Consider the following 24,830-nt stretch of genomic DNA (forward strand, 5'->3'; position numbering starts at 1 on the left):
GATGTTAAACTCCTTAAAAAAAAATAAAATAAAAATGCAGCGATTTTAAAAATGGGGAAAAATCTTTTGTAGGTGTAAAAGAAAAAAACAGGGGTGGGGAAGGTAGGCTCGAACCCGGAGCCTTGAGGCCAATAGGCTGACGACATACACTTGCGCAGCAATATAAGACGTTTAATTTGGGTATTAAAAAGTGAAAGAGTTTAAATTAAGGTCAAACATTACGCTATTCCGCAGTTAACAATATCTGCGGGACAGTTTTTAAGTGCGTGTTTAATAAGGTCGAATCCACACTTAATTTTACCGCGGGATAGTTCTTTTGAGTTTTTTTGTTTTTACCCAACTTTGTCTGGTTTTGTTACCCCAATGTGTTGGGGAAAACCAGCTCCCCCTGTCCAAGTGAAAGCAATTGTCTGATATGACAGCGAAAACCCGGCATTGACCAAACGTCTATTGCTTCTGGACGCTACTGGCTCGTAGGCTGAAAGACGCGCCTTAGTTTCACCAGTTTCACTTTTATACGAAAAAGCCGAAACAACACAAGAGGGGCCGAAGTAGCAAGAATTGTGTAAAACTCAGTATAAATAAATCTAGCCGCGACGTGCGTTCGCAATTCATACATATTATGATTTACAGGGTATATAAGAAGTTCTAAGCGATAGTTATTGTTATGTGGGTGCTTGTTAAGATACAGTCGACAGATCGATTTAAAAAAAAAATTTGTTCTAAGTAAAAACAGTAGTACTTACGTGTCATGTCAAAATTAGTAATATATCCCCCCCAAAAATCACAAAAATTCAGCAAGTAGAACAACTGCTGTTGTGTTTTTAGTAAAAAAAAAAAAAAAAGAAAAGTTCATTGCTACGGTCTTAAAAAAATAAATTCTGCCATTAAAGTGTGGAAAAGGGAGATAAGTATGTCTCCTGTATTCGCAATCTTCAAGGTGTTTACATCTGGGGGGGGGGGATGCAATTTCTCCCAATTTTCCGTAAAAATTAATTTTAACTATAAATAATTTTCTATTCCATGAATTTTCGTAATGATTGCTATTTTCGACATGACAATTAAGTAATTGCCGTTGTTTTTGCTTCGATAACATGAATTTATCCATAAAGAGGTCCATTTTTACTCTAGCTGTGCCATTTTAGACCAGTGTTTAGAGTTTGAAAAACCAGTGTTTGTGCATCTGTTACTATGCTATTTTTCAATAGTATTTTCAAGTTAAATTTAATTTTTATGAAATTCCTGTTTATTAAATTTTTAGATGAAAGTACAGAATAGTTACAATGCAACCTCCTTCCCATATTAAGAATGGCTTTCTAAATAACGAAGTTATTTTAGCACAATAACATAGATGCACAAATAACGAAAAACCTTTAAAGGAGTTTCCTTATTTACTCGTATTAATCTTTGTAGGTTATCTGATTTTAAAACTATAATTTTAGGAGAAAAACACTGCTTAAAAACAATTACTCCCTAAAAATAAAAGAAATTAAAATTTGACACTAATTTTCTATAAAGTATTTTTTATTAAGTAGAAAAACTTGAAAATTTACGTGGTTATGTTTCGTAAAGAATGTGTAGAATAAGATTGTATGGACTATTTTATTTTTTTTGCTATAATATAAAACTGGAGTATTACCATATTTTAATAAAAATTTCAAATAGAATTTGATGTGAAATATTAGGTTGGTGTAAAAATGTTTTTGACGTTCGTTTGAATGTCCAAAAATGCCATTATTTTTGCACCAACCGAATAGAAAAACAAATTAAAAAAGATAAAACAAATGTTTAAATTCACTACAGACACTTGAAATATAATAATATATATTTTAAACAATTTTTTTTCGTTTTTCCTTTCAAAATAATTAAGCCTAAATCGTAATGTTTTCAAATTAAATAATAAACAAAGGTTAATTTTCAATATCAATAACGAGCGTGTTTTGCGACGGTGAAATCTAAAATGATTCCACCCAAAAAAAGTTCCTGAAATGAAAAAGCAAATTTTGGTCGTTATTATTTAAAAAAACATAATTTTCCCTTTTTATTTTATTAATTCATTATCCTCACTCATTTTATTTAAAAATTTAGTTTAAAATATATTCTAAATAAGAATTCCATTCTCTTAACAGTACGGATTGTTTGAATGATGGGACGTTCCAATTCACTGAAAAAACTTTTAATCGCTTCAATTTTTCAACTTTTTAAGTTATTTCCTCAAGCAAAGATAACGATTTTGAGAAAAATATTTTGTGTAGGTCTTTTCTATGTCAAACCCCAACTATCATCACAATTGCCTCACCGGGGTTCCAAAATCGACCTGCCCTATTGTCACAACCTCTTTCATCTACTTAATTACTCCTAATGACAGCCTCTAAGGTTTTCTTTAGCTTAAATAATAACCAAAAGTCGCAGAGAGCAAGGTCTGGACTATAGAGAGACTGAGGAACTGTTTTGATGCTCGTCTTAGTCAAATAGACAAGGATGGAGTTGTGGATTACACTCTTGGGACAAACTTTGCACAAATTTTCAGCATCTTCAGTTCCTTGTGATTGTGTACAGTTCCCACACTGACATCAAATTGTGCACTTATTGTCTCTATAGACACACGATGGTCCTTATCCATGAAATTCTTTATTTGGCCAATCAACTCTGGTCTTCTAACTTTCTTACTCTTCCCACACATCTCATCATCATCCCTCACAGACTCCCTGCCTTCTCTTATGCCACTCAAAAACTGATGCTCGATTCATGCAAGATGGTCTAAAAGCAGTTTGAAGCGTTCCGTACGTTTCTGCATTTCTTTCCAAGTTTAAAACAAAATTTTATTGCATATTATTCCTCTTAAGTGTTCTCTTGTCCAAATTGCATTTTTGAAATTCACCAGCTGTGATAATCAGGCTTTAGTAGGGTGTATTCCAATTTCTGCTGTAGCTGTTCATTTGACCTGGAAATCATAAAAATAGGTCAGTCATCTCATAAGATGTATAGCAATAACATAATGAATTTTTAAGATAATTCTAAATGCCTGTATAAAAAAGTCTGGGAACGTATTTTAGACACCTTGTGTGTGTGTGTATGTGTATATATATATATATATACTATTATATAAAAGTCACTTTGTATGTGAGTTCCTTCCTCATAGGTTTCCATTACTAATGATTACTATATTGTTCAATTGTCTACTGTACACTCTTTAACCCTTATCCTCGAGTGGCCGCTTGGCCTTGATAAGTGGTGATGCTTATGTAAAAAAAAAAAAAGAAAAATGTCCAGTGTCGCGACCATATAAATTTTTCTATATCAAAATATATATTTCTTTTTTCAATTAAGGTCATTTTGTATGTGCTGCATCAAAACACCTCATTTCGTGTCTTTTTTCTTGTATTTTGTTGTTTTTCTCAATTAATCTCAAATCTTCACTTTTCCTGAAGACGTTCATTGATCTGAATGAAACCGGTCAATCTCTTATTACTCCATTCTATCATTTATACATTTTGCCTCTAAGACATTTCATTTTATGAGATACTGTGTAACTTATCTCCATATATATATATATATATATATATATATATATATATATATATAGTGTTATAATGGAATAATTCCAGGAGGAAATCCGGGTATGAGAGCTCAATGTGGTAAACAGAGCAATAACATAAAAATATAACACGGAAATTACATAATTGTCGATGCAATAATTTATTTCAACCTTATGGTATTTTCAAGCATCTAAAATAGACAATTACATTTTTGATATTCAATCAAATGTATCCAAAATGTAATTGTCTAGTTTAGATGCTTGAAAATACCATAAGGTTGAAATGAATTATTGCATCAACAATTATGTAATTTCCGTGTTATATTACTAATATATATATATATATATATATATATATATATATATATATATATATATATATTAGTCTTGAGATGATTAATCGGAATCGAGAAACAGAAAAATTGGAACTTTTAGCAGAATCAGTATCTGTAAAATTTGTGCCTATATTCTGATGCCAAAAACGATTCCTTTGTCTTTTTTTCTTAATTGATTTTGTTAAAAACACTGCTGGCAATAATAGTAAAATAATAAATGTTTATTGATTTTAGACTATCAGTAAAACTAAAATATATAGATCTCCCCCCCCCCGCCAAACAACTGTTCTTTTGTATGTTTGAAAAAATATATGCACATTTAACGCGTTGTTATGCTAATTGGAAAGAAATAATAACTTTATAGTTAAATATTTAGTGCTTTATAAAGAATTGGAATCGGTAATTGTATCAGAATCGGGAAAAATATTGGTATTGTCCTATCACTAATATATATAAAGAATGTTATAGTTTGATTCAAGCATTGTGCGTAGTGTACAATATGGTGTGTTTCAATGCATTTTGGTTGACAAACACTGTTGAATTGGAGACAAGATAGATTAAATAGCAATATTGAAAGATTTAAATAATTTTCAATTAAATTGTTTATTTACCAACATAATGTGTTGAACCAAAATCGTATTGGTGGTATTATGTTCTTTGAATTTTCAAGGTAGATCTCATCTTCAGAAAGAAAAAAAAAATATACATATTTTATCTTCTTTCTGAAGATGTGATTTACTTTGAAAATTCAAAGAGTAGAACATCACTAATTTAAGGTTGCTCCAAATGTAAAGCTTCCTATTTTTTTTTATAACTCAAAAAGTTGAAGAACTACAGAAACAAAGGTGGTGCCATTATAATGAGCAACTTTTTGTGCTCCAGAATTTAGTTTTCTTCATAGTAACCACCATTCTTAATGTACCAGGAATTCAATGACTCATCTCTGCTTCTGACATACGTTCATGACAGGGGTTGCTTTCTTAGTCTCACACCATCAATATCTGTAACAGAGAGATGAAACTTTGAGGACATGAATGCATATGTTCAGTTATCATAATGCAAACTGCAATTCCCTCTGATCAATTCAGATGGAATAAAAAATTGGAGGTATTACTTTTGAAACTCTCTCATATATATATATATATATATATATATATATATATATATATATATATATATATATATAAATAAATGTGGTCACCAACTATTGTTGTTTTTTTATATACTTGTTTTATTATTTAATATTTTCATTTTTTCCAATTATTGGAACGCGTTTCCAACAATTTTTTTTTTTATGCCCTCAACAAAAATTTTGTGGGAAAAAATCTATTTGTGAAAATCATTTTGAAAATAAATGCCTTTTTCTCAAAAAAGTGGAATGTATCTTTTTGGGAAGAGCATTTATTCTCGAAATGGCTTCTCCAAATTGATTTTTCCCACAAAATTTCTGATGAGGACGTAAAAAAAATTGTCGGAAACGCGTTAAACTTATTTCAATAATTGGGAAAATGAAAATAATAAAACAACTATATAAAAGACATAATTGTTGGCGACTACATTCATTTAAATATACATTTTTTTTTTCTCTCGGAATTGCTGTATCCCTTTTATATATATTTACATATATATGTATATAAATAATCTCACACACTAGACATGATTGCATTTATTTTGATAATAACTTTTATCTTTCCTGCAGTTTTATTTTGAGTGCAGCTTGCAGCCAATGTACATTGCTTGGGCAGTAGGTTGAGTCATGGTGTAAATTTTACACTTACCAAACCTGAAGGAGGGGGGCATGATGGGAGAATTTTTTTCTCAAAACATTTTTTTTTAACCATGAACTCAGATGCAAAGAAATTTTTTTTTTTTCATATTCAATTTATTTTTAAACCCAATATTATATAAATATTTGTTTTTTTTTGTTTCAATAACTTCAATGTATTTTATTCCTCCCACTTCTCTTTTAAAAGGTGTACTTTTTTTTTTTTGTACACCTTCCTTGTTTAAAAAGTGTATTTTTACTCATCCCACCTTTGTTCAAATAATAATAATAATATTGGCATTTTATTAGTTTATTAAACAAACTTGTTTGTAATCCTTGTTTTCCGATGGCTCATGTTTTTTTTTTCAGTACTTTTGTGGTGTTTGTTCAGAATTCCCCCTGTATTAAAAAAACAAAATTACAGAAAAATATCTGAAAGTCATAACGGAACAAAAAGATCATATTCCGAAAATCACATAAATTGATCAAATAGTTTTATTTTTATAAAAAAAATAAATTTTAAAGGATTCAAATTGATTTATAGGAAGTTATAGGCATTGCAAGGCTCCTCTTGTGGATTTATCTCCCCATGTTTCTTCAAGATAAAGTCCCTTCTTGCTTACTCATAAAATTTGATCTTTATAGTTAAAAATAAAACTACTTGATCAATTTATGTGATTTTGGAATATGACATTTTTGTTCAATCATAGGTACATACATCATACAGATTTTTTTTTTTTAATATAGGGGAATTCTGGACAAGAAGCACTTTTTCTGTAGTCTTGTGATGAGTGTGAGGGGGAGGGTCAGCCACAGACAATATTTGTATATGACTTAGTGGGGCGATCATTAGGGATAGTTTGCAAGTTCGTCATTTGCAAAAATTATGATGGTGTGTGGGGCTAGGGTTTGGAACCCCAACTCATCCAGATTCAAAGAAAGATGTTATTTTATTTTATTTTTTTTTTTAATTTATTTTCAAACCCAATATTTCACAAATATTTTGTTTTTTGTTTGGAACCATGAACTCAATCTTTTTTTTTTTTTTTTTTTTTAACATTTATTTTCAAACCCAATATTTTACGAATATTTTGTTTTTGCTTTTAAAAACGCATTCGATAATAGTTTCATTACAACATAAAATATCTGAAAAATTATTCTGTACAAATGACAAAGTTAATTTTTTTTATGGTCAAAAAACAAACAAAAAACAAAACAAAAAAACATTAAAATTGTTGCAATTTTAAATAAATATATAGCAGAAATACTGTTTGTGGGGTGGGGGGGAGATTTTTTTTTTTTTTTTTTTTTTTTTTTTTCCAGTTGTGGCAATAATAATAGTACTGTGTAATCTACACAGAGTCCAAGTAGCTTTTATTATTGCTGATTTTTGTAAACAAATAAAATAAATTAGGTATTCAAATATAAAATTTTCTTAAAATAAAAAAAAAAATATTTGGATTATTTGAACTACTGTTCTCATCTTGAGTGTTATTTTCACATTTCGGTAAACCTCCGACCTTCTTTGGCTGTATCTTCTCCAACTTGGGAATCTTTCTACATAACTCTGGAATCTGCATGGAATTTCGAACGGAACCCTTTATGCTCTAGCTCCGTCAACCATGATCTGATAAAAGTCCTAAGTAATTCGCAATCGTAATCTAAGTGTTGCATGCACTGAGGATTGAACCTTTGACCTCCAGAAGAGTGTAACTTACAAACGAATTTTAGCCGTGGCATGAGGGATAAAATACTCAGTAAAAATACAATTGTGAATTATTTAGGACTTCCCCTCGGCCATGGATGACAGAGTGAGAACATGTGGTCTAAAAGGGTTCCATTCAAAATTCCACTCAAATTTCTGAGTTCGACGGAAAGATTTTAGAGTTTGACAGGATATACCTGAAGAAGGTCAGAGGTTACATTGGCCAAAATATTGTGAGAATAACGCACACGAGTAGAAAAGACTTCAGAGCTTGACAGAAACATTTTTGAGTTCAACAAGATACACCCAAAGAACATATCAAAACTTCCATACTCATTAACTCTTATCCTCGAGTGGCTTCCGGGCCTTGATAAAGTGGTTGGTCGGTTGTTTTACGGCATATCAACACTTTTCAGGTTATTTAATGCCGAATCCTGTGATTTTGAAGAAAAATTTTTTTTTAATAGAATATATTTTTTTTCAAGTCGGTTTCTATTTAACCCATAGTTGGGACCCTAACAGTTACTACCACTCTGGGTCAGAGTGGACCTGGGAGTAATGGCAATTGAAGGGTGGCTCCACACTCCCCAAAGCCCGCAAGCTGGGGCCTCACCATTGGATATAGTTTAAGGTCATATCCAGGACTTTGATAAGTGGTGACTCCCTTGTTAAAAAAAAAAAAAGTGAAAATAATAACACAGAAGATGAGAAACGTAGTCCAAATAATACGAATTATCAATCCTCATCTAAAAATTTTCAGAAACAAAAAAAAAAATGAAAATAAAACATTAAAAATGTTTCAGAAGATACAAAACTTTAAAAAATCGCGATAAAAACCGTTTTTGTTTCGTACACCAGATTTTGTATGAGTGTTCAGATTTAATAGAACCATAAAAAATATGAATTCTGTCCGGGGAAATCGAAGACAGAACGCGAGGCAAGTAAATGGCCCACCAACATTTGGGGGAGAGATAGACACAGAGAGAACGTGAATCAAGAAAATGGTGTCCCAAGTTAAACACAATCCAACATAAAACACTGGAGGCACAATGCTCATACGAAGGTCCCCGGCCATGATACGACCTCGAGAGTCACAAAGCCGCTAGCGTTTTTTAGTAATGTTACGGCATCTGCATGGGTCACATGTTTTAAGCTCTGGTCATTTACTGAAAGAAGCATATCACCACACCTAGAGGAGGGAAGAAAGAAAAAAACATTGCAATTAAGATTTGTACAAACATGTGGAAAAACAAAACAAAAAAAAAAATCAGCAAGGGGAATAACTCATACTTTTTATTGAAAAATATAAAACACTAAACTTTTTAGCCCATTAAAAATTGAGAAAAGTTATAGTCCATTAACTGAAAATGAGTGCTTTATGGTTGTATAAGGTTAAATTTGTGCTCATTTTTTAAAATTAAATATTAATTCCTATTATCCAGCAAATGGATCCCATAATTATAACGCTGCAGTTAGAAGTATATCACCACACCTAGAGGGGAGAAGTAAATTTTTAAAAAATGTTGCGATTAGGATTCGTGCAAACATGTGGAACAAACTAACAAGAAAAAAAAAAAAAAAAATTAAATAAATAATCAGCAAGGGGAATAACTCAAGCATTTTTTTTATTGAAAAATATAAAAATCTAGACTTTTTAGCCCATTAAAAATGGACAAAAGTTATAGCCCGTCGGGTTAGAATGTGCTTTATGCCAAATTGATAGTTGAATATGATTAAATTTGTGTTCATTTTTGCATTAAATACTAAACCCTATTAGTTCTTAAGTGTGCATCGAACAGATATCATAATTTTTAGTTTGCTGCACTTTATCAGAACAAAGATTCATACCAAATTTCAGTCAGATCAGCCCAGTAATTTCCAAGAAAAAGCGGAATGGACAAACAGACAGACTAAGAGTGTTCAGCATTATTCTCACAATGTTTTGGTCGATGTAATCACGACCTTAAGATGTATCTTGTCAAACTCGGGAATCTTTTTGTCAAACCTGGGAATCTGCACCAAATTTCAAACAGAACTCTTTATTTAATCCACAAGGGCAGCCTACTCTCCGTCATTCATAGCCTAAGTCCTAAATAAATCACAATTATATTCAGAGTATTGCCCACATTGATGATCGAACCTTCAACCTCCAAAAGAGTGTCACTCATAACTAGGGCTACGACAACAGCATATTCTTATCATTGTCTTGACTCTCGAGTATATATCCCACACAGACACAGTTAATCAACCGAGAACCACATCAGTCTACTATATAAAAGCATATAAGATATCAATGGATATGACTGAGCATATTAAGTTCGTTTTAATAATTTTCAAATAGAAAAAGTAGGTTTTTAATATCAATGTCAGTGCAATAAACAACTTTATAAGTAATGGTATGTGGTAGTAAATAGTGTAATACGATAAATAGCACATTTACAGACAGAACATACATTTAAGGCTCCGAAAATTAATACTAGAATTGTCTGCAAGGTCTGTAGCATCGTGTTGGTAAAATTCAGTTGTAAAGTTACACTCTCCTAGAGGTTGAAGGTTCAATCCTCAGTGCTTGTGACACTCAAAATATAACTGCGAACTAATTAGGAAATTCGACGAAACAAGAATATTCTACCCTGTGGATTTAATAAAAAATCCATGTAGATTTCTGAGTTCACTTGAGAAGCTTACACTGGCGGTCACATTAACGAAAAGGTTGTAAAAATAACACTCATATAAAAATAGTCAGGAATCCGCACTGGATTTCAAACGAAACTCTTTATTTAATCAACAGTAGTAGCATGATCTTGTTTCGTCAACCATTATCGAGTAGAAATCCTATTAATTTCTAATAATATTTTGAGTATCACCTGCACCGAGTATTGAAACTTCAATCTTTAGAAGAGTGTAATGAGTCATTACGAGTTTAACAGAAAGATTTCAGAGTCCTAAAGAAGATCAAAGACTCCATCGACCGAAATATTTAATCCTTGGGCGACACTCAAAATACAACTGCGAATTACCTAGGACTTCTACCCAGTCAATTAATTGCAAATTACTTTGAGCTTCTACCTAGTCATGCTGATGGAATGAGAGCATGTTATGGACTTAATAGCAGATTGTATTCAAAATTTTGCACAGATTCCCAAGTTTGGACAGAAAGATTCCACAGTTTGAAAAGATGCCCCTGAAGAAACGTTTTGAAAATAACATTCATAAAAAAAAAAAAAAAAAAAAAAATGTATTATTTTAAATTATTATAAAGTTGTTAGCATCATTTGGAAACTACTGTTCTCATCTTGATTCTTATCTTAACAACGTCTCAGCTCATGTTATCTCTGCTGACCTTCAGGTATATCTTGTCAGGGTAAGGGTGCATAAAATGAGACACTAACGTTTAAACACACCGGAAGTTGGCACCTGTGTCTCTCAATTTACATATTATGGAAGCACAGAATCGATTCAATTTTCAATTATGTTATGTTTACTTTTTTTTTTTTTTAAGAAAAATATATAAAAATATGTAAACTTTTTTATCAATTTTTTTTTATTCTTGAATCGAATATCTTTATATATAAATAAAACACATTAACTTAATTAAACATAGTTATTTAAAAACATATGCGATTAAAAAAATTAAAAAAAGCAATTGATAAAAAAGTTTATATATTTTTATAAATTTTTTGTCAACATATTTTTCCAAACATTTGGGGTTTTTTTTTTTTTCAAATATAGTTAGGTTTAAATTTAAAAAAAAACTGTGTAATCTATTACGATCTTTTTTATCAATTATTATTTTTTATTCGCATATCTTTTTTTTATCAATTTTTTTTAATCGCATATCTTTTTTTATCAATTTTTTTTAATCGCATATCTTTTTTTATCAATTTTTTTTAATCGCATATCTTTTTTTATCAATTTTTTTTAATCGGATATTTTTTTTATCAATTTTTTTTAATCGGATATTTTTTTTATCAATTTTTTTTAATCGCATATCTTTTTTTATCAATTTTTTTTAATCGCATATCTTTTTTTATCAATTTTTTTTAATCGCATATCTTTTTTTATCAATTTTTTTTAATCGCATATCTTTTTTTATCAATTTTTTTTAATCGCATATCTTTTTTTATCAATTTTTTTTAATCGCATATCTTTTTTTATCAATTTTTTTTAATCGGATATTTTTTTTATCAATTTTTTTTAATCGTATATCTTTTTTTATCAATTTTTGTTAATCGTATATCTTTTTTTATCAATTTTTGTTAATCGTATATCTTTTTTTATCAATTTTTGTTAATCGTATATCTTTTTTTATCAATTTTTTTTAATCGTATATCTTTTTTTATCAATTTTTTTTAATCGCATATCTTTTTATCAATTTTTTTTAATCGCATATCTTTTTATCAATTTTTTTTAATTGTATATCTTTTTATCAATTTTTTTTAATCGCATATCTTTTTTTATCAATTTTTTTTAATCGTATATCTTTTTTATCAATTTTTTTAATCGTATATCTTTTTTATCAATTTTTTTTAATCGTATATCTTTTTTATCAATTTTTTTTAATCGTATATCTTTTTTATCAATTTTTTTTAATCGTATATCTTTTTTATCAATTTTTTTTAATCGTATATCTTTTTTATCAATTTTTTTTAATCGTATATCTTTTTTATCAATTTTTTTTAATCGTATATCTTTTTTATCAATTTTTTTTTAATCGCATATCTTTTTATCAATTTTTTTTAATCTTATATCTTTTTTATCAATTTAAAAAATTTTTTTTAATCGCATATCTTTTTATCAATTTTCTTTAATCGTATATCTTTTTATCAATTTAAAAAATTTTTTTTAATCGTATATCTTTTTATCAATTTTTTTTAATCGCATATCTTTTTATCAATTTTTTTTAATCGCATATCTTTTTATCAATTTAAAAATTTTTTTTTAATCACATATCTTTTCAAATAACTATGTTTAAGTTAATGTTATATATTTTGTCAAACTATTTAAATATTTAAAACAAATATAGAAGATATGTGATTAAAGAATAAAAAAAAATAATTGATAAAAAAGTTTACAAATTTTCATATATTTTTTTATAAGGAGGTGAAAAAAAGAACATGAAATATAATTGAAAATTGTATCGATTCTGTGCTTCCATAGCTAAATTGAGAGACGCGTGTGTCAACTTCCGATGTGTTTAAAAGTTCCCGTCTCCTTTTATGCGCCATTACCCTTGTCAAACTTAAGAAACTTTGTCAAACTCGGGAATCCACGAGGGTACATACGCTTGTGATTTCAGCCGTGGATTCGACAGAATTCGACAGAAAGAGTCCCAAGTTTGACAAGAGATACGCATGAAGAAGGTCAGAGGTTACATCGACTGAAACAACACTCAAAGAGAGAACGGTACTCCGAAAAATCCAAGTAAAATGGCTAACTGTGTCATATTTTTAAGTTTTAAAACACAAATTTTTTAAAAATTTTATCAAGAAAAATGTCATAATTTAGAAACATGAAAAAAAACAAACAAAAAAAACAATTTACCTAAGTCGGCCATCTTTGGCAGCTGGTGTGTCTTGAACCACAGATTTGACGAACATGGGTAAATTTCCCAGGCTACTATCACGCCCACCAACAATAGCAAATCCCAAACTACCACTAGGGCTTCGAAGTAATGAAATAGTCTTGACTGTCTGACAGATTCTGAAAATGGAAAAAAGAAAACAAAAAATGATAATTAAATTTTCCTCATTCGTAGTAATCCTTTCAGTTGTAAAATCGATAAATAATTTGGCACATCCGCAGTTTAAATCCTATTTTTCCAGGAGTCTTGCTCACCAATGCCCAGTGAACAACGAAAACCTCTGGATTATACTGAGCGAACGGAAGTTGATACAAAAACAAAGAAATAAATAAATGAACAACCTACTGTTATAAATTCATAAAATTTACTGTTTTATTTTTTTTTTATTGTCAACTTTTTTTTTTGTTATTTTTTTTGTAATAAAAGTTTTTGTTTCTTTGAATTAGTGAACAATTTTTTTTTTTTTTGTTTTGTATGAAAAGTTATTTTTCTTTGAATTACTGAAAAAATATTTGTTTGAGGCAATGTCGCCTAGTTGTCCCTTACCTACAAAGAGTTTTTTTTAGTTGCAATAAATATATACTTTGAGAATGAAAACATGGAAAAAAATATGCTTTTATCATAGCTCATCACTCACACTTGCTGAAAAGACATTTTGAAGCAAGATTTATTTGTCTTTGGTGGGAGATTGAGGCAGGATTTATCTGCTCTTGCATAGACCAACTAACAAAAACAAACGGCAAAATTAAAATGAAGGATGCTACTGAATTTGGGTTAGCGACAGACAATCCTTCCTCAATTCATAATAATTTATTCAGTTAGTTGTAAAATAATTCATTTGATATTGTTGATTTCCATAAAAATGTTTTTATCTGTTCATTTATTCTTATTTTTGTCACGTTTAAAACTATTGAAAGTGTAAAAAAGAAAATACAATAGCCAAAATTTTATACAAAATATAATCTTAATTTTAAAAAAATCCAAAAATTTGCTGAATACATAAGCTACCGGTAATAATTTTGAAAGTATCCCTATATCAAGTAGAATTTTAATCTATAATATAAATCTCACCTGTCTGGTTAAATGTATGTATGTTTGTATGTCTCACAAAAACTTTCAACAGATTTTTATGAGATTGGTATCGTTTTGAAGCTTGACCCTTTGAACGACAAATATCAAAAAATTGACCAAAACATTAATTCCTTCACCCACAACTGGGCACATTTCTACAGGGAGGAAGTCGCTTTTTTCGCCAATATTTTCGAAAATCATCCTCTCTTTTTGATTGTCTAGCCTTAATTTAAACCTACGTCACTTCCTGTTTGGAATGTGTCACTTTTTTTTTCTTTTTTTCTTTTCCTCCTTTGCAGTTCGGGTTCGAGCTGGCCGGCCAACCACCACTTTTTTTTTTCTCAACACACCTCCAAACACTTGAGCAACGCCGGGCACCCACCAGGCTAGTTATTTTTCTGATTCACCATTTATAATAACTTGGCAAAATGACACTGAATTATCTCCCCTGTTTTAGATTTATTTGCACCATCACATTGCATACACATGCCTGTTAGACTCTTCAGTCAATGTGGCCTGGTTGTCCCCACTGATGAGTTACCTGCAAAGGGTATTTATTCCGAAAGCCGTTCTTAACATGGGGAGGTTGGGGATAATACCTCTAAAAAGCAACTCTTTGCAGGTAAATCTTCAGTGGAACAACCAGGCAACATTGACCAATTCTTCCCTTGGTCAGTTGGTTGTGTTAAGTCTAGTAAAAGTTACCTCCCTTACACTTTTGATGAAGCCAAAACAGGTTACCTCCCTTCGAACACATATAACGTGATTTGCACGAGAACTTAGATCTCATTTTTGGATGAACCGCCATCTTTGTTTTTGATAATGTAACATTACCGTGAGCACATGTGTAAACTAAATCTTCCTTTTTTTTAATCTATACACATTAGGTATTGTTTTTTTTTTTTTTTTTTTTACACACAGTGATCACCACTTATCAAGGCCCGGAAGCCACTCAGGGATAAGGGTTAGTGCAAGTGCATTACGTTAGTGTGGAGATTTGATGAAGTGTTTACTTAAGGGGGCGGTTCATTAGGAATTTGTTAACATTGGACTTGAAGACATCCAAGTTGTAGTCCGGTGGGAAGCAGGTAGACGGAACAGAGTTCCACAGGCGTGCAGTTCTAAAAAAGAAGCTTTGTTCATGGAATCCGCGTTTTGATTTAGGCACAGATATAGAGTGGGGTAAATTTTTCAGTGGATTCAGCTAGACGGGTGTTTTTTGTGAAAGATTGGCGAGGGGGGACCAGAGATTGGAGTTCAGATGAGCACCTGCCATGGAAATAACGATAAAACAAGGATAGGCTCGCAACGTCTCTTCTGTGTTTATTTCTTTCAGGTTTTTTTACGGCATATCAACATTTTTTGAGTTATTTAATGTTGAATCCAGTCATTTGGGAAAAAGATTTTATGCTTTAACTTCTTTATGTCTTCAAATATTTGTCCATTATCTTTGGTTTAATTGTTTTTGTAAAAGAAAATTGTTTTTGCTTTGACTTTGCAGAACATGATTGAGTTTTGCAAAGAAAAAGAAAAAATAAATATTTGAAACATTTTTGGTCAGGAAGTCTGTATTTAGTCGCACCAATTGCCTTAACAGGTAGTATTGCTCCAAGCCAAAATGGACCAGGGAGCAACTCCATATTCTCCACAGACCTCAAACAGGGCTTCACTACTGGATGTCTTTTAAGGACATACCCAGGACAAACTTCCCTTGGTTGACAATGATAACATTCTGCTGGTTAGTAATGGTAGAAGTTGCAATCACACTGACACCTAATCCACTCTGTGCTCCAAAAACAAACTTGTAGACAATCTCAATAGCTTCACAATATATTATTGCATACAAATTGGTCATCATCTCTCAACCTACCAGTACTTCCACTGCACTACTATGAAATTGTTCTTTTTATTCATGAAAATTACAGTGATATCCTGAATTATATTCTCCTAAAAAGAAATATTGCCTTGGATATAATAGGTAATCGATGAAATTGATTGGAATTAAAAAGAATTTAATTGTAAAGAGCAAAAACTGGATACTGATAATTGATAAAACCATGAAACTGTATAACTGAAAAACAAAAACAGCTTGTAGATTAGAACTGACAGTGATTAATTAACAGAAATATTTTAGAATAATAAATCGTGGACTGCTCACCTCGGCAGTTGTAACCAATAAAGCCAAGAAGGAGTGAAGTTTCCGGGAGTTCCCTGGCTTGTTTCCGGTCCATCAAGAACCTTGAGACTAATCAGTTTCGACTCCGTGTTGATCTTCAGTTGTTTCACTGCTTCATTGTGAGTCAGGTCCAACAAACTGACCGAGTTTATCGACAGCAAGACATCTCCTTTCTGTTCAAAGACAAAAGCAAACAATATATATCATTATTCTTATCTGTTGCTTGTGCATCTGTGTTGCTACACCATTTTTTAAACAATATTTTCAAATTAAACCCAATTTTTACAATATTTTTGCTTATTAAATTGTTAGGTGAAAGTACAGAATAGTTACAAAACACCCTCCCCTTCTCACATTAACCATGACTTTCTAAATAATAATGTTATTATTTCAGCATGGTAACATAGATGCACAAGTACAACATATTCTACATAATAAAAGAAAACGTATGTGTGTGAAGCCTAATTCGTAGTATGAAGAAGAGGAGGAGGATGTAGGAAAAGAGGAAAAAATTAAAAAGCGAAAAAGAAAAAAAACAGTAATAAACAGTAGTGGCAGTTGCTTCTATCAAAGCTTGATACCGGTCAAAAATTCATAATTCAGTTTTTAAGCTGTCAGCGTCAACTGTTACTATTGTTTCAAATGTTCAATATTGTTTTCTATATTACAAAAGTGAACATATGTGTGCCTGGCTTATTTCAAGAACCACATATGCAAATTTGTTTTTATGAGCAAAGAAAGGGATGCTTAATCTCAATCACAAGCTGATAATCTATATATATATATATATATATATATAGAAGCGAAAATGTGTGTATGTGTGATAATAAAAAAAGAAAAGAATAATTTAAATTTTATGAGAAAGTAGAAGAGGTTTAATCTGAATTATTGATAATAGAAAACATACGCAAGAATATTTTAAAATGGAGGCCACATTTACAGATTTGAAAGACAGGAGATTAAATATTTTTGTAAAACTTATTGTGCATATTTTTTACATGAAAAACCATATATTGCATATATTTTTTTGGTAGACTGTATCTTGCATATGATTTAAAAAAAATTTTGTAAAACATATCTTGCATATTTTTTTTATTTTAAGAAATATTTTATGCATATAATTAAATTTTTTTTTTTTTTGTAAAACTTGCATATGTTTTATATTAAAAACCATATATTGCATATATTGAACGAAATTTTTTTTTATAAAACTTGCATATTTTTTATATTAAAAACCATATATTGTATATATTAAACGAAATTTTTTTTATAAAACTTGCATATTTTTTAAAAACCATATATTGCATATATTTAAAAAAATTTTTTTGGTATACCGTATATTGCATATTTTTTATTATTTGCATATTATTCTTAAAATAATATCTTGCATATAATTAAATATATTTTTTGTAAAGCTTGCATATTTTTTATATTAAAAACCATATATTGTATGTATTAAAAATTTTTTTTGGTATACCGTATCTTGCATATAATTAAAAAAATTTTGTAAAACATATCTTGCATATTTTTTTATTTTAAGAATAATATCTTGCATATAATTAAAAAAATTTTTTTGTAAAACTTGCATATTTTTTATATTAAAACCATATATTGTATATATTTTTAAAAAGTTTTGGTATACCGTATCTTGCATATAATAAAAAAAATTTTGTAAAACATATCTTGCATATTTTTTATTTTAAGAATAATATCTTGCATATAATTAAATATTTTTTTTGTAAAACTTGCATATTTTTATATTAAAAATTTTTTTTTGGTATACCGTATCTTGCATATAATTGAAAAAATTTTTTGTAAAAATATATCTTACATATTTTTTATTTTAAGAATAATATATTGCATATAATAAACCACTATCACTAATTTCTCCCACTCTTTATCTGTGCCTAAACCTAAACATAGATTCCATGAACAAACTTCTTTCTTAGAACTGCACACCTGTGGAACTCTGTCCTGTTTTACTGCTTTCCAACTGACTACAATATGTTTGTCTTCAAGTCCAATGTGAACAAGTTCTTGATGAGCAATCCTCTTAAATAATCCAATTTACCCAATTCACACTACTAACAATTATTATGACATTTTCCCCATTGCCTACTATACAATCATTAACCCTTATCCTCGAGTAGCCTCACACCTTGATAAGTGGTGACTCTGTTAAAAAAAAAAAAAAAAAAGGTATATTTTTAAACTCCAACTATGTTGTCCTGAGAAATTTGCCATAATCAGATTTGTATCTTACTTAATGGCTTAAGACTCACTAATTATCTCCCCTTAGTCTCATCAGTGTAAAATGGAGAAATCAATTTCAGTTCTTCGTTATTGCAGAGAAATTTGAAAAATGAAATATTGGATTTCAATTGAAACCAATAGCATGTACTGAATCGTCATATAGCAATAATGAAAATATCTAAAAATTATGAAAAACGATGAGGTAGAAAATTAATTATTAATGAAAATAGTTTTCAGAGACAATTAGTGAAAATTAAGTTTTGCTAAACTGGTCAAAGATATTTATTTTTCAGAAAATATTTACCTCCCCTTTGTTATAATTAGAACTCTCCAATTTCTCTTTTTTAAAATTTTACTTCATTTTCCGTAATTTTAAGTACACAATAGCATTTTTCAATACCAAGTAAGTACTTTGTTGTCATTATTTTATGCAGAAGTGCTAAAAGCTATCATTCTGTATACACACCTTGACTTTTAAGCATGTCTTTCTTGCCTCAAAGTGTAGGACATCATTTTCGGATAAATAGGACTTCTTCATGGAAATTGTGCCCCGACTCTTTGTCCTGGCATCGCAACAAAAATAGGCTGATAACTCTTTATATCACCCATCTTTATTTTTTTTGTTCGTCTAAAATATCAAACCTTGCAGGGCTTGACTTTGTGAGTGAAACAGTCACATTTAGGAGTGATTTTTCCAAATAGAAATAATAAAATGCTTATCTTTTGGCAATTTTTTTTTTTTTTCACTGAATTTTCCAAAGCTCATTACTGAGTGAAAAATGCCTTTTAACCCCCCTTTTTTTTTTTTTTTTTATAAAATGAACAAAGTTAAATTATTTAAATAAAAAATTAAGAGAATAATCTATGCCTTTTTTTTTTTTTTTTAAATGAAGGCTGTTTAAAAAACATCTGAAGAAATTCAAGTGTTTATAGAAGTCTTATCATAAAATTTGGTGCATATTTAGAATTACAATTATTTAAAAAAAAAAAATATGGAAAAATATTTCTGATGTATGTACTCATCATGGAATGAAGATGTCATATTCCAAAAATCATATGGGTTTGGCTAGTAACTTTTCTATTTGGCTAGTAGACAAACATATTTAGTTGTCAAAGGTCAACTAAATATGAATTTGTCACGAGAACCCTGCCTTATGTTATTAGATATTATTTTTCTGAATTTAGGCAGATTTAAAAAAATATCAACTTTGTTGGGGCTTGTTGTGCATTTTTCAAGTTTTAGAAAAACATAAATGTAGATTCCATGAACAAAGCTTCTTTCTTAGAATTGCACTCCTGTAGAACTGTGTTCCGTTTTACTGCTTTCCAATTGATTACAATATGTTTGTCTTCAAGTCCAATGTAAACAAGTTCTTGATGAGCCATCCCCTTAAGTAATGCAATTTACCCAATTCCCACTACTAACGATTAATATGACATTTTCCCATTGACTACTGTACACTCATTAACCCTTATCCTTGAGTGGCCTCACGCCTTGATAAATGGCGACTCTTTTGTAAAAAAAAAAAAAAAAAAAAAAAAAAAAACTTATATTTATAAAATCCAACTATGTTGTCCTGAGAAATTTGTGCTTCATATTATAGAAGATTAAAATTTTTCATAATTTTTGGTATCCAATAATATTTTTCACTGCCAAGTAAGTATATCCATAAGTTTTTCTGTTATTTTATTTTGCATACATCTCAATATAAATAAGCACCCAATGTACTTGATATCACTCACCTTTATTTGTTTTGTTCGTCCCAAACAGCCCGTAGGTTTGATATTTGTTACATAGATGGGAGTGTCACCCTGCGGACTGTTTACACCGCCAGATACACTGATTCCTAAACTCTCAGACGGATCCTACAAATAAATCAAACACAAAAAATAAATTCAAATAGAAACGAGAAATAATCCATCATACTAACCCTAACACACAATTTTTTATGCCGAATGTAAGTCTGAAATATTTTCTCTTTTCAAATCTGTTTTACAAAAGTTTTGTCCTTATACGATTTTTCATTCAAACTATATATTTTTTTTAAATTATCATCCCTATATTTGGTTTAACTTCCATTTTTTTTTCACGGGGGTGGGTGGGGGGATACAATTTTATTTGTCTTTTCAGAACTTATAAAGGTATATAAACAAAACATTCTGTTCCATATCACTTTTTTCTTCACTTTAACCCTTATTAATCTTATGATATAACTAGCAGGGAGACCTGACATTGCCCGGGATTGAATGATGATCAACAGATATTCCACGCTCCTATATTTTTATTGGCATCGAAATCCGTGAAATCGCCCGGGAGGAAGCTTCACATGCCTCCATGCAGTAACTTAGTCCAAAATATATGTTATTCTACATTGCAAACCTACTGTTTCTTTTATAAAATTATTTTGTATGAACTTCTTTCCAATCAACAAAAAAAAAAAAACATTTTAAAATCTTATATAATGAAAAATTCTTTTTAGAAATTTACGGGTGGAGTTTGAACATTTGTTATGGCTGTTAAAAACCACCACGTTACACAAAAAAAACAAAACAAAAAAACAAAAACAAAAAACACACTATGGACTTAACCACAGTAGAATGTTCACAGCCCGTTGTTCTATCATTGTTGCTAACATTGTTGCGACATGAAAAAAATGGCTTTACTGAGGATAGATCAATTAAAATAATGGTTTCGATTATCAATTATCGGTAATTATTGAGGGTATTCTGAGACAAAACTTAACTAAGATCACTTATACACTAACGTTCTCTAAATTTTAAAGAGAATCTGTTCAGCCGTTTTGGAGTCTATAAAGAAAGAACTCGCACACACAAAGACAAAGTTGCATTTACATATTTGTAGAGATAAAGTTCTATGTAAGTTTTATTCCTCATTTTTTTTTATTTAATATATACATTAATCTTGGAAGTTTTAGAAAAAAAGTTTCGTTTAGCTATTACTAGCAGGATGCCTAGCATTGTGCAATCGTAAAATATGCTTAAATATGATATTTGGATTAATGCAGATTTTGTATTTATTATTATATTATATTGGACCTAATATATAGCAATGATTTAAAACATTAAAAAAAAAGACTCGTATATAAGAAAATTGTATTTTTTTTTAAAAAAGCTTTTAATATGAATATCAATACACACACAAAAAAAAAACACAGATTTATAGGAGTATGGATTTCAACCGACAAACTTTACTCCTGTGAGTCTTTTTTATTTATTTTTTCTTTGAAAATAAATTTACCTTTGGGATTACGACGGCTTGTTCATTATACAGTCATTGATAAAAAAAACGTCAGAGCATCTTGCAAACTATGACCAAAATAAGTAACTCATTAGCACTGCTATGTATGCAGTGATTTGGCTTGCATGCAAGATTAAACTTGTAAAAGAAAAGTCAATCCAAATCTGTTGTGAAGTAGTGTGTGATTGGTGAGACGCAGATATGAAGAAATAAATTGGATGAAAACGATTCCATGAATCTCAACAATATAAAAGGATTTATTACTAGTTAATATGTTAATAATAACAAAAAACAAAACGGGAATTATTCTCTATTACATTAGATGAAGTTAGGACTTATTTACAAAAAAAAAAAAAAATAAATAAAATAAAATTAACATATTTACACATCTGAACATAACGTCTTTTATTCTACAAATAGCTAGGCACGCGTGCACAAATTTTCCAGAAATAGAAATCTTCTTCCGCTCTAGAAAGACACAGCAATATTCCAGTCTGCCAAAAAAAAAAAAAAAAAAAACGGACGCCGAACCATTGTGTCAAACAGGCGTTAAGTAGTAATTTTAAAATTCATCTTAACTCCTAACAAATGTATTTCATGTTTAAATTTGTTTTTCTTGCTTTATTTATGTCTATTTATTTATGTCTCTACTTTTCCTGTCTTGCAAAACTTTTAAGATGAGATTCGTCACCCCCCCCACCCACCCACCCACCTTCCCAACTACTATTCGAACAGGCAAAACACTGCTCACTCATGCTATATTCAAGTAAACTAGCAATAAAAAACAAAAAAGCCGGGAATTATTCTCTATTACAGTAGATGAAGTTAGGACCTTATTTAAGTAATATACTTAACATATACTATTACTATAAGCTTGCTTGTATTGAAAATGCTTGCTTCTTTGCTAGCCAATAAAACCATCTAATATAGTTAATCTTACTTCCAATTATATTTGAAACTAAAATACAGTGGCATTAGCTACGTCGCTAGGACTATTTCTGAATAGATACACAATGCTTTGAGCTTGACCAAACTTACTGCATTTAATTAATCCCGACGCGCTATATACAAATAGTTTTTTCTCATTATGGTACAAGCACCCTTCCTGGATTGCTACGTATATTCAATATGTACTTTGCCTCCAAGACGACTGCCTATGTCTGATTTGCATGTTAAGCTTAAAAAAAAAAAATTTTTTTTTCTTCTCAAGCTAAACGTTACTTGGCACACAAAACTCTTATAATTAATCCTAAATGTATTCTGTAAGTTTAATCCTCTCCTGAAAAATAACAATCTGCTCTACTCCCCAAGCTCCCACTAACACTAATACAATACACCCGACTCAGATGGGGGGGGGTCCTTAGCTTTCAGCCCTTAACCTTCGCATGCTGACCGATTGAAAGTCATGATCACTAAACATGTTACATTTCTACCCCTCAGGCATGCATTAGTTTATTCTTATCCAGGTGGATACTCACTAACAAGAGTCTGTACTTAGATATACAACTATCTATATTACATAGCAATAGCTGTTCCTTCCTTAGCTTAGCAATGTTAAATACAAAAACTGAATCGATACTCTATAATGCAAAATACAACTTCCTGATTTTTAAATGAAAGCTGGAGATATCTTCATTAGAAATGGTAACCTACTTAATACCTACAATCTCTCTCTCTCTCTATATATATATATATATATATATTCGCACCTACTGGAAATATGCCCATATATCTATTTATTGTACTATACATACTGTATATGACATATCATATAATTTACTCCCAATTATACCTGTACTGTAATGTACTCCATATCAAAAATGACGTTACTTGTATCTATTGAATATATAACTTAACCCTTCTGCTATCTAAAATATCCATGTACAATTTTTTCTAGTTAATTTGTAATACCATACCATTCTGCAACGCATTATCCTATTCCTAAGCCAACATAAAAATAAGAAAAAACTTTCTTTTTTTTTTTAACGTAAAGGAAAAAACAAACCATGTTAACTCCTTCCAACAGACCTGTTTGCAAATATAGCTGCTTCCACTGCATGAACTCTTACTCAGCCCCTCTTCAGTAACAAACAATGAAATAGTAATGCCCTCTAATCACTTTGAGGAGTATAATTTTTCAGTTGATAACCCTTTTAAACTAACCCGTTAACATTAACTACCAACGCGGAGGCACAGAAATACCTGGATTAAGACCCAGGCGTGGGGAAAACCCTCTTGGTGCTGATGAACCTGTAGGTCATCTGTCTAGGAGAAAGAAAACTCTGAAGTTAAACCTAAGGGGAGGAAGGCCTCTCCAGTCTTGGATGACAACCTTCCTAGAGCTGGTGACTCAAACAAATTACCGGTCTGCAAACCTAAACTGCTTAAGGAGTAGATAGGCTCTGTCTAACGCCCGGCTTTCATACTCCTTCCTTGCCCATTAGCCAGGCGTAGAATTCGAATCACAGGGAGTTGACAGACCTTCAGTGGTTGATCTTGTTTCCTGACTAGGGCAATGAATGCCATTTTCCCCACTCCCGACGCATCACATCCCCTAAACTGGGCACTTGGGAGTGCTTGAATGCCATCATGCCAGTACAAGTAGATTGGGTTGACCATCGTCTGATGGGTTGAGGATACCGGATAGACAGTTCCTGGCTACTGTTCCCAACTGGTAGTACAGGAGCCCTAACTCTTTGATAGCGCTTAGAGCGGCTGCTCCATCAAAAGTTGTATAATATCGGGTTGTTTGTAGTGCCATGTCGCGCATGGAAAGGGACCCTGCACTCATCCCTGGTGGGCTATCCCGAGGTCACGATCCTAGTAGATGGCAGGACAACTAATGGTATGCTTGTGTTGCATGTCTGGTATTCTGCATAACCACTTGTTCAGCATCCCTTACTTAAACTGAAACTCTTAAAAAAAAATGACAGTACATTAAAAAATTACGCTAAAACCAGGCCCAAACTCAAACAAATCCAACTCGCCTCCTCCCTTGAGGCTTGCATTTATGAACATCTGTGGGCTTAGAACTAATTTAAATGATGTTGAAGCATTTCTCCTAACAAACACCCCAGATATCTTTGCACTAAATGAGACTAACATACACTCCTCCATCCCCTCAAACTACTTTAACATGCCTGG

The 24,830-nt window shown here is 30.6% G+C and overlaps 1 protein-coding gene across 3 annotated transcripts in view; it reads right to left on the reverse strand.

Moving 5' to 3' along the window:
• Positions 1–6,586: 6,586 nt before the first annotated feature.
• LOC145260644 (ligand of Numb protein X 2-like) overlaps positions 6,587–24,830 on the reverse strand; it is a 432,919-nt gene continuing 414,675 nt past the window's right edge. For all 3 annotated transcript variants that reach the window (XM_080118970.1, XM_080118971.1, XM_080118972.1), the window contains 4 exons: positions 20,171–20,293; positions 16,157–16,347; positions 12,888–13,046; positions 6,587–8,532 (listed from right to left, as the gene is read on the reverse strand). In XM_080118970.1, coding sequence (XP_079975096.1) covers positions 8,397–8,532; positions 12,888–13,046; positions 16,157–16,347; positions 20,171–20,293 — 609 coding nt within the window. In that variant the 3' untranslated portion in view covers positions 6,587–8,396. The remainder of the gene's footprint in view (positions 8,533–12,887; positions 13,047–16,156; positions 16,348–20,170; positions 20,294–24,830) is intronic.

This window comes from Euprymna scolopes, chromosome 36 (assembly GCF_053919585.1).
Source record: "Euprymna scolopes isolate OS-2025 chromosome 36, ASM5391958v1, whole genome shotgun sequence".
NCBI classification, from domain to species: domain Eukaryota; kingdom Metazoa; phylum Mollusca; class Cephalopoda; order Sepiida; family Sepiolidae; genus Euprymna; species Euprymna scolopes.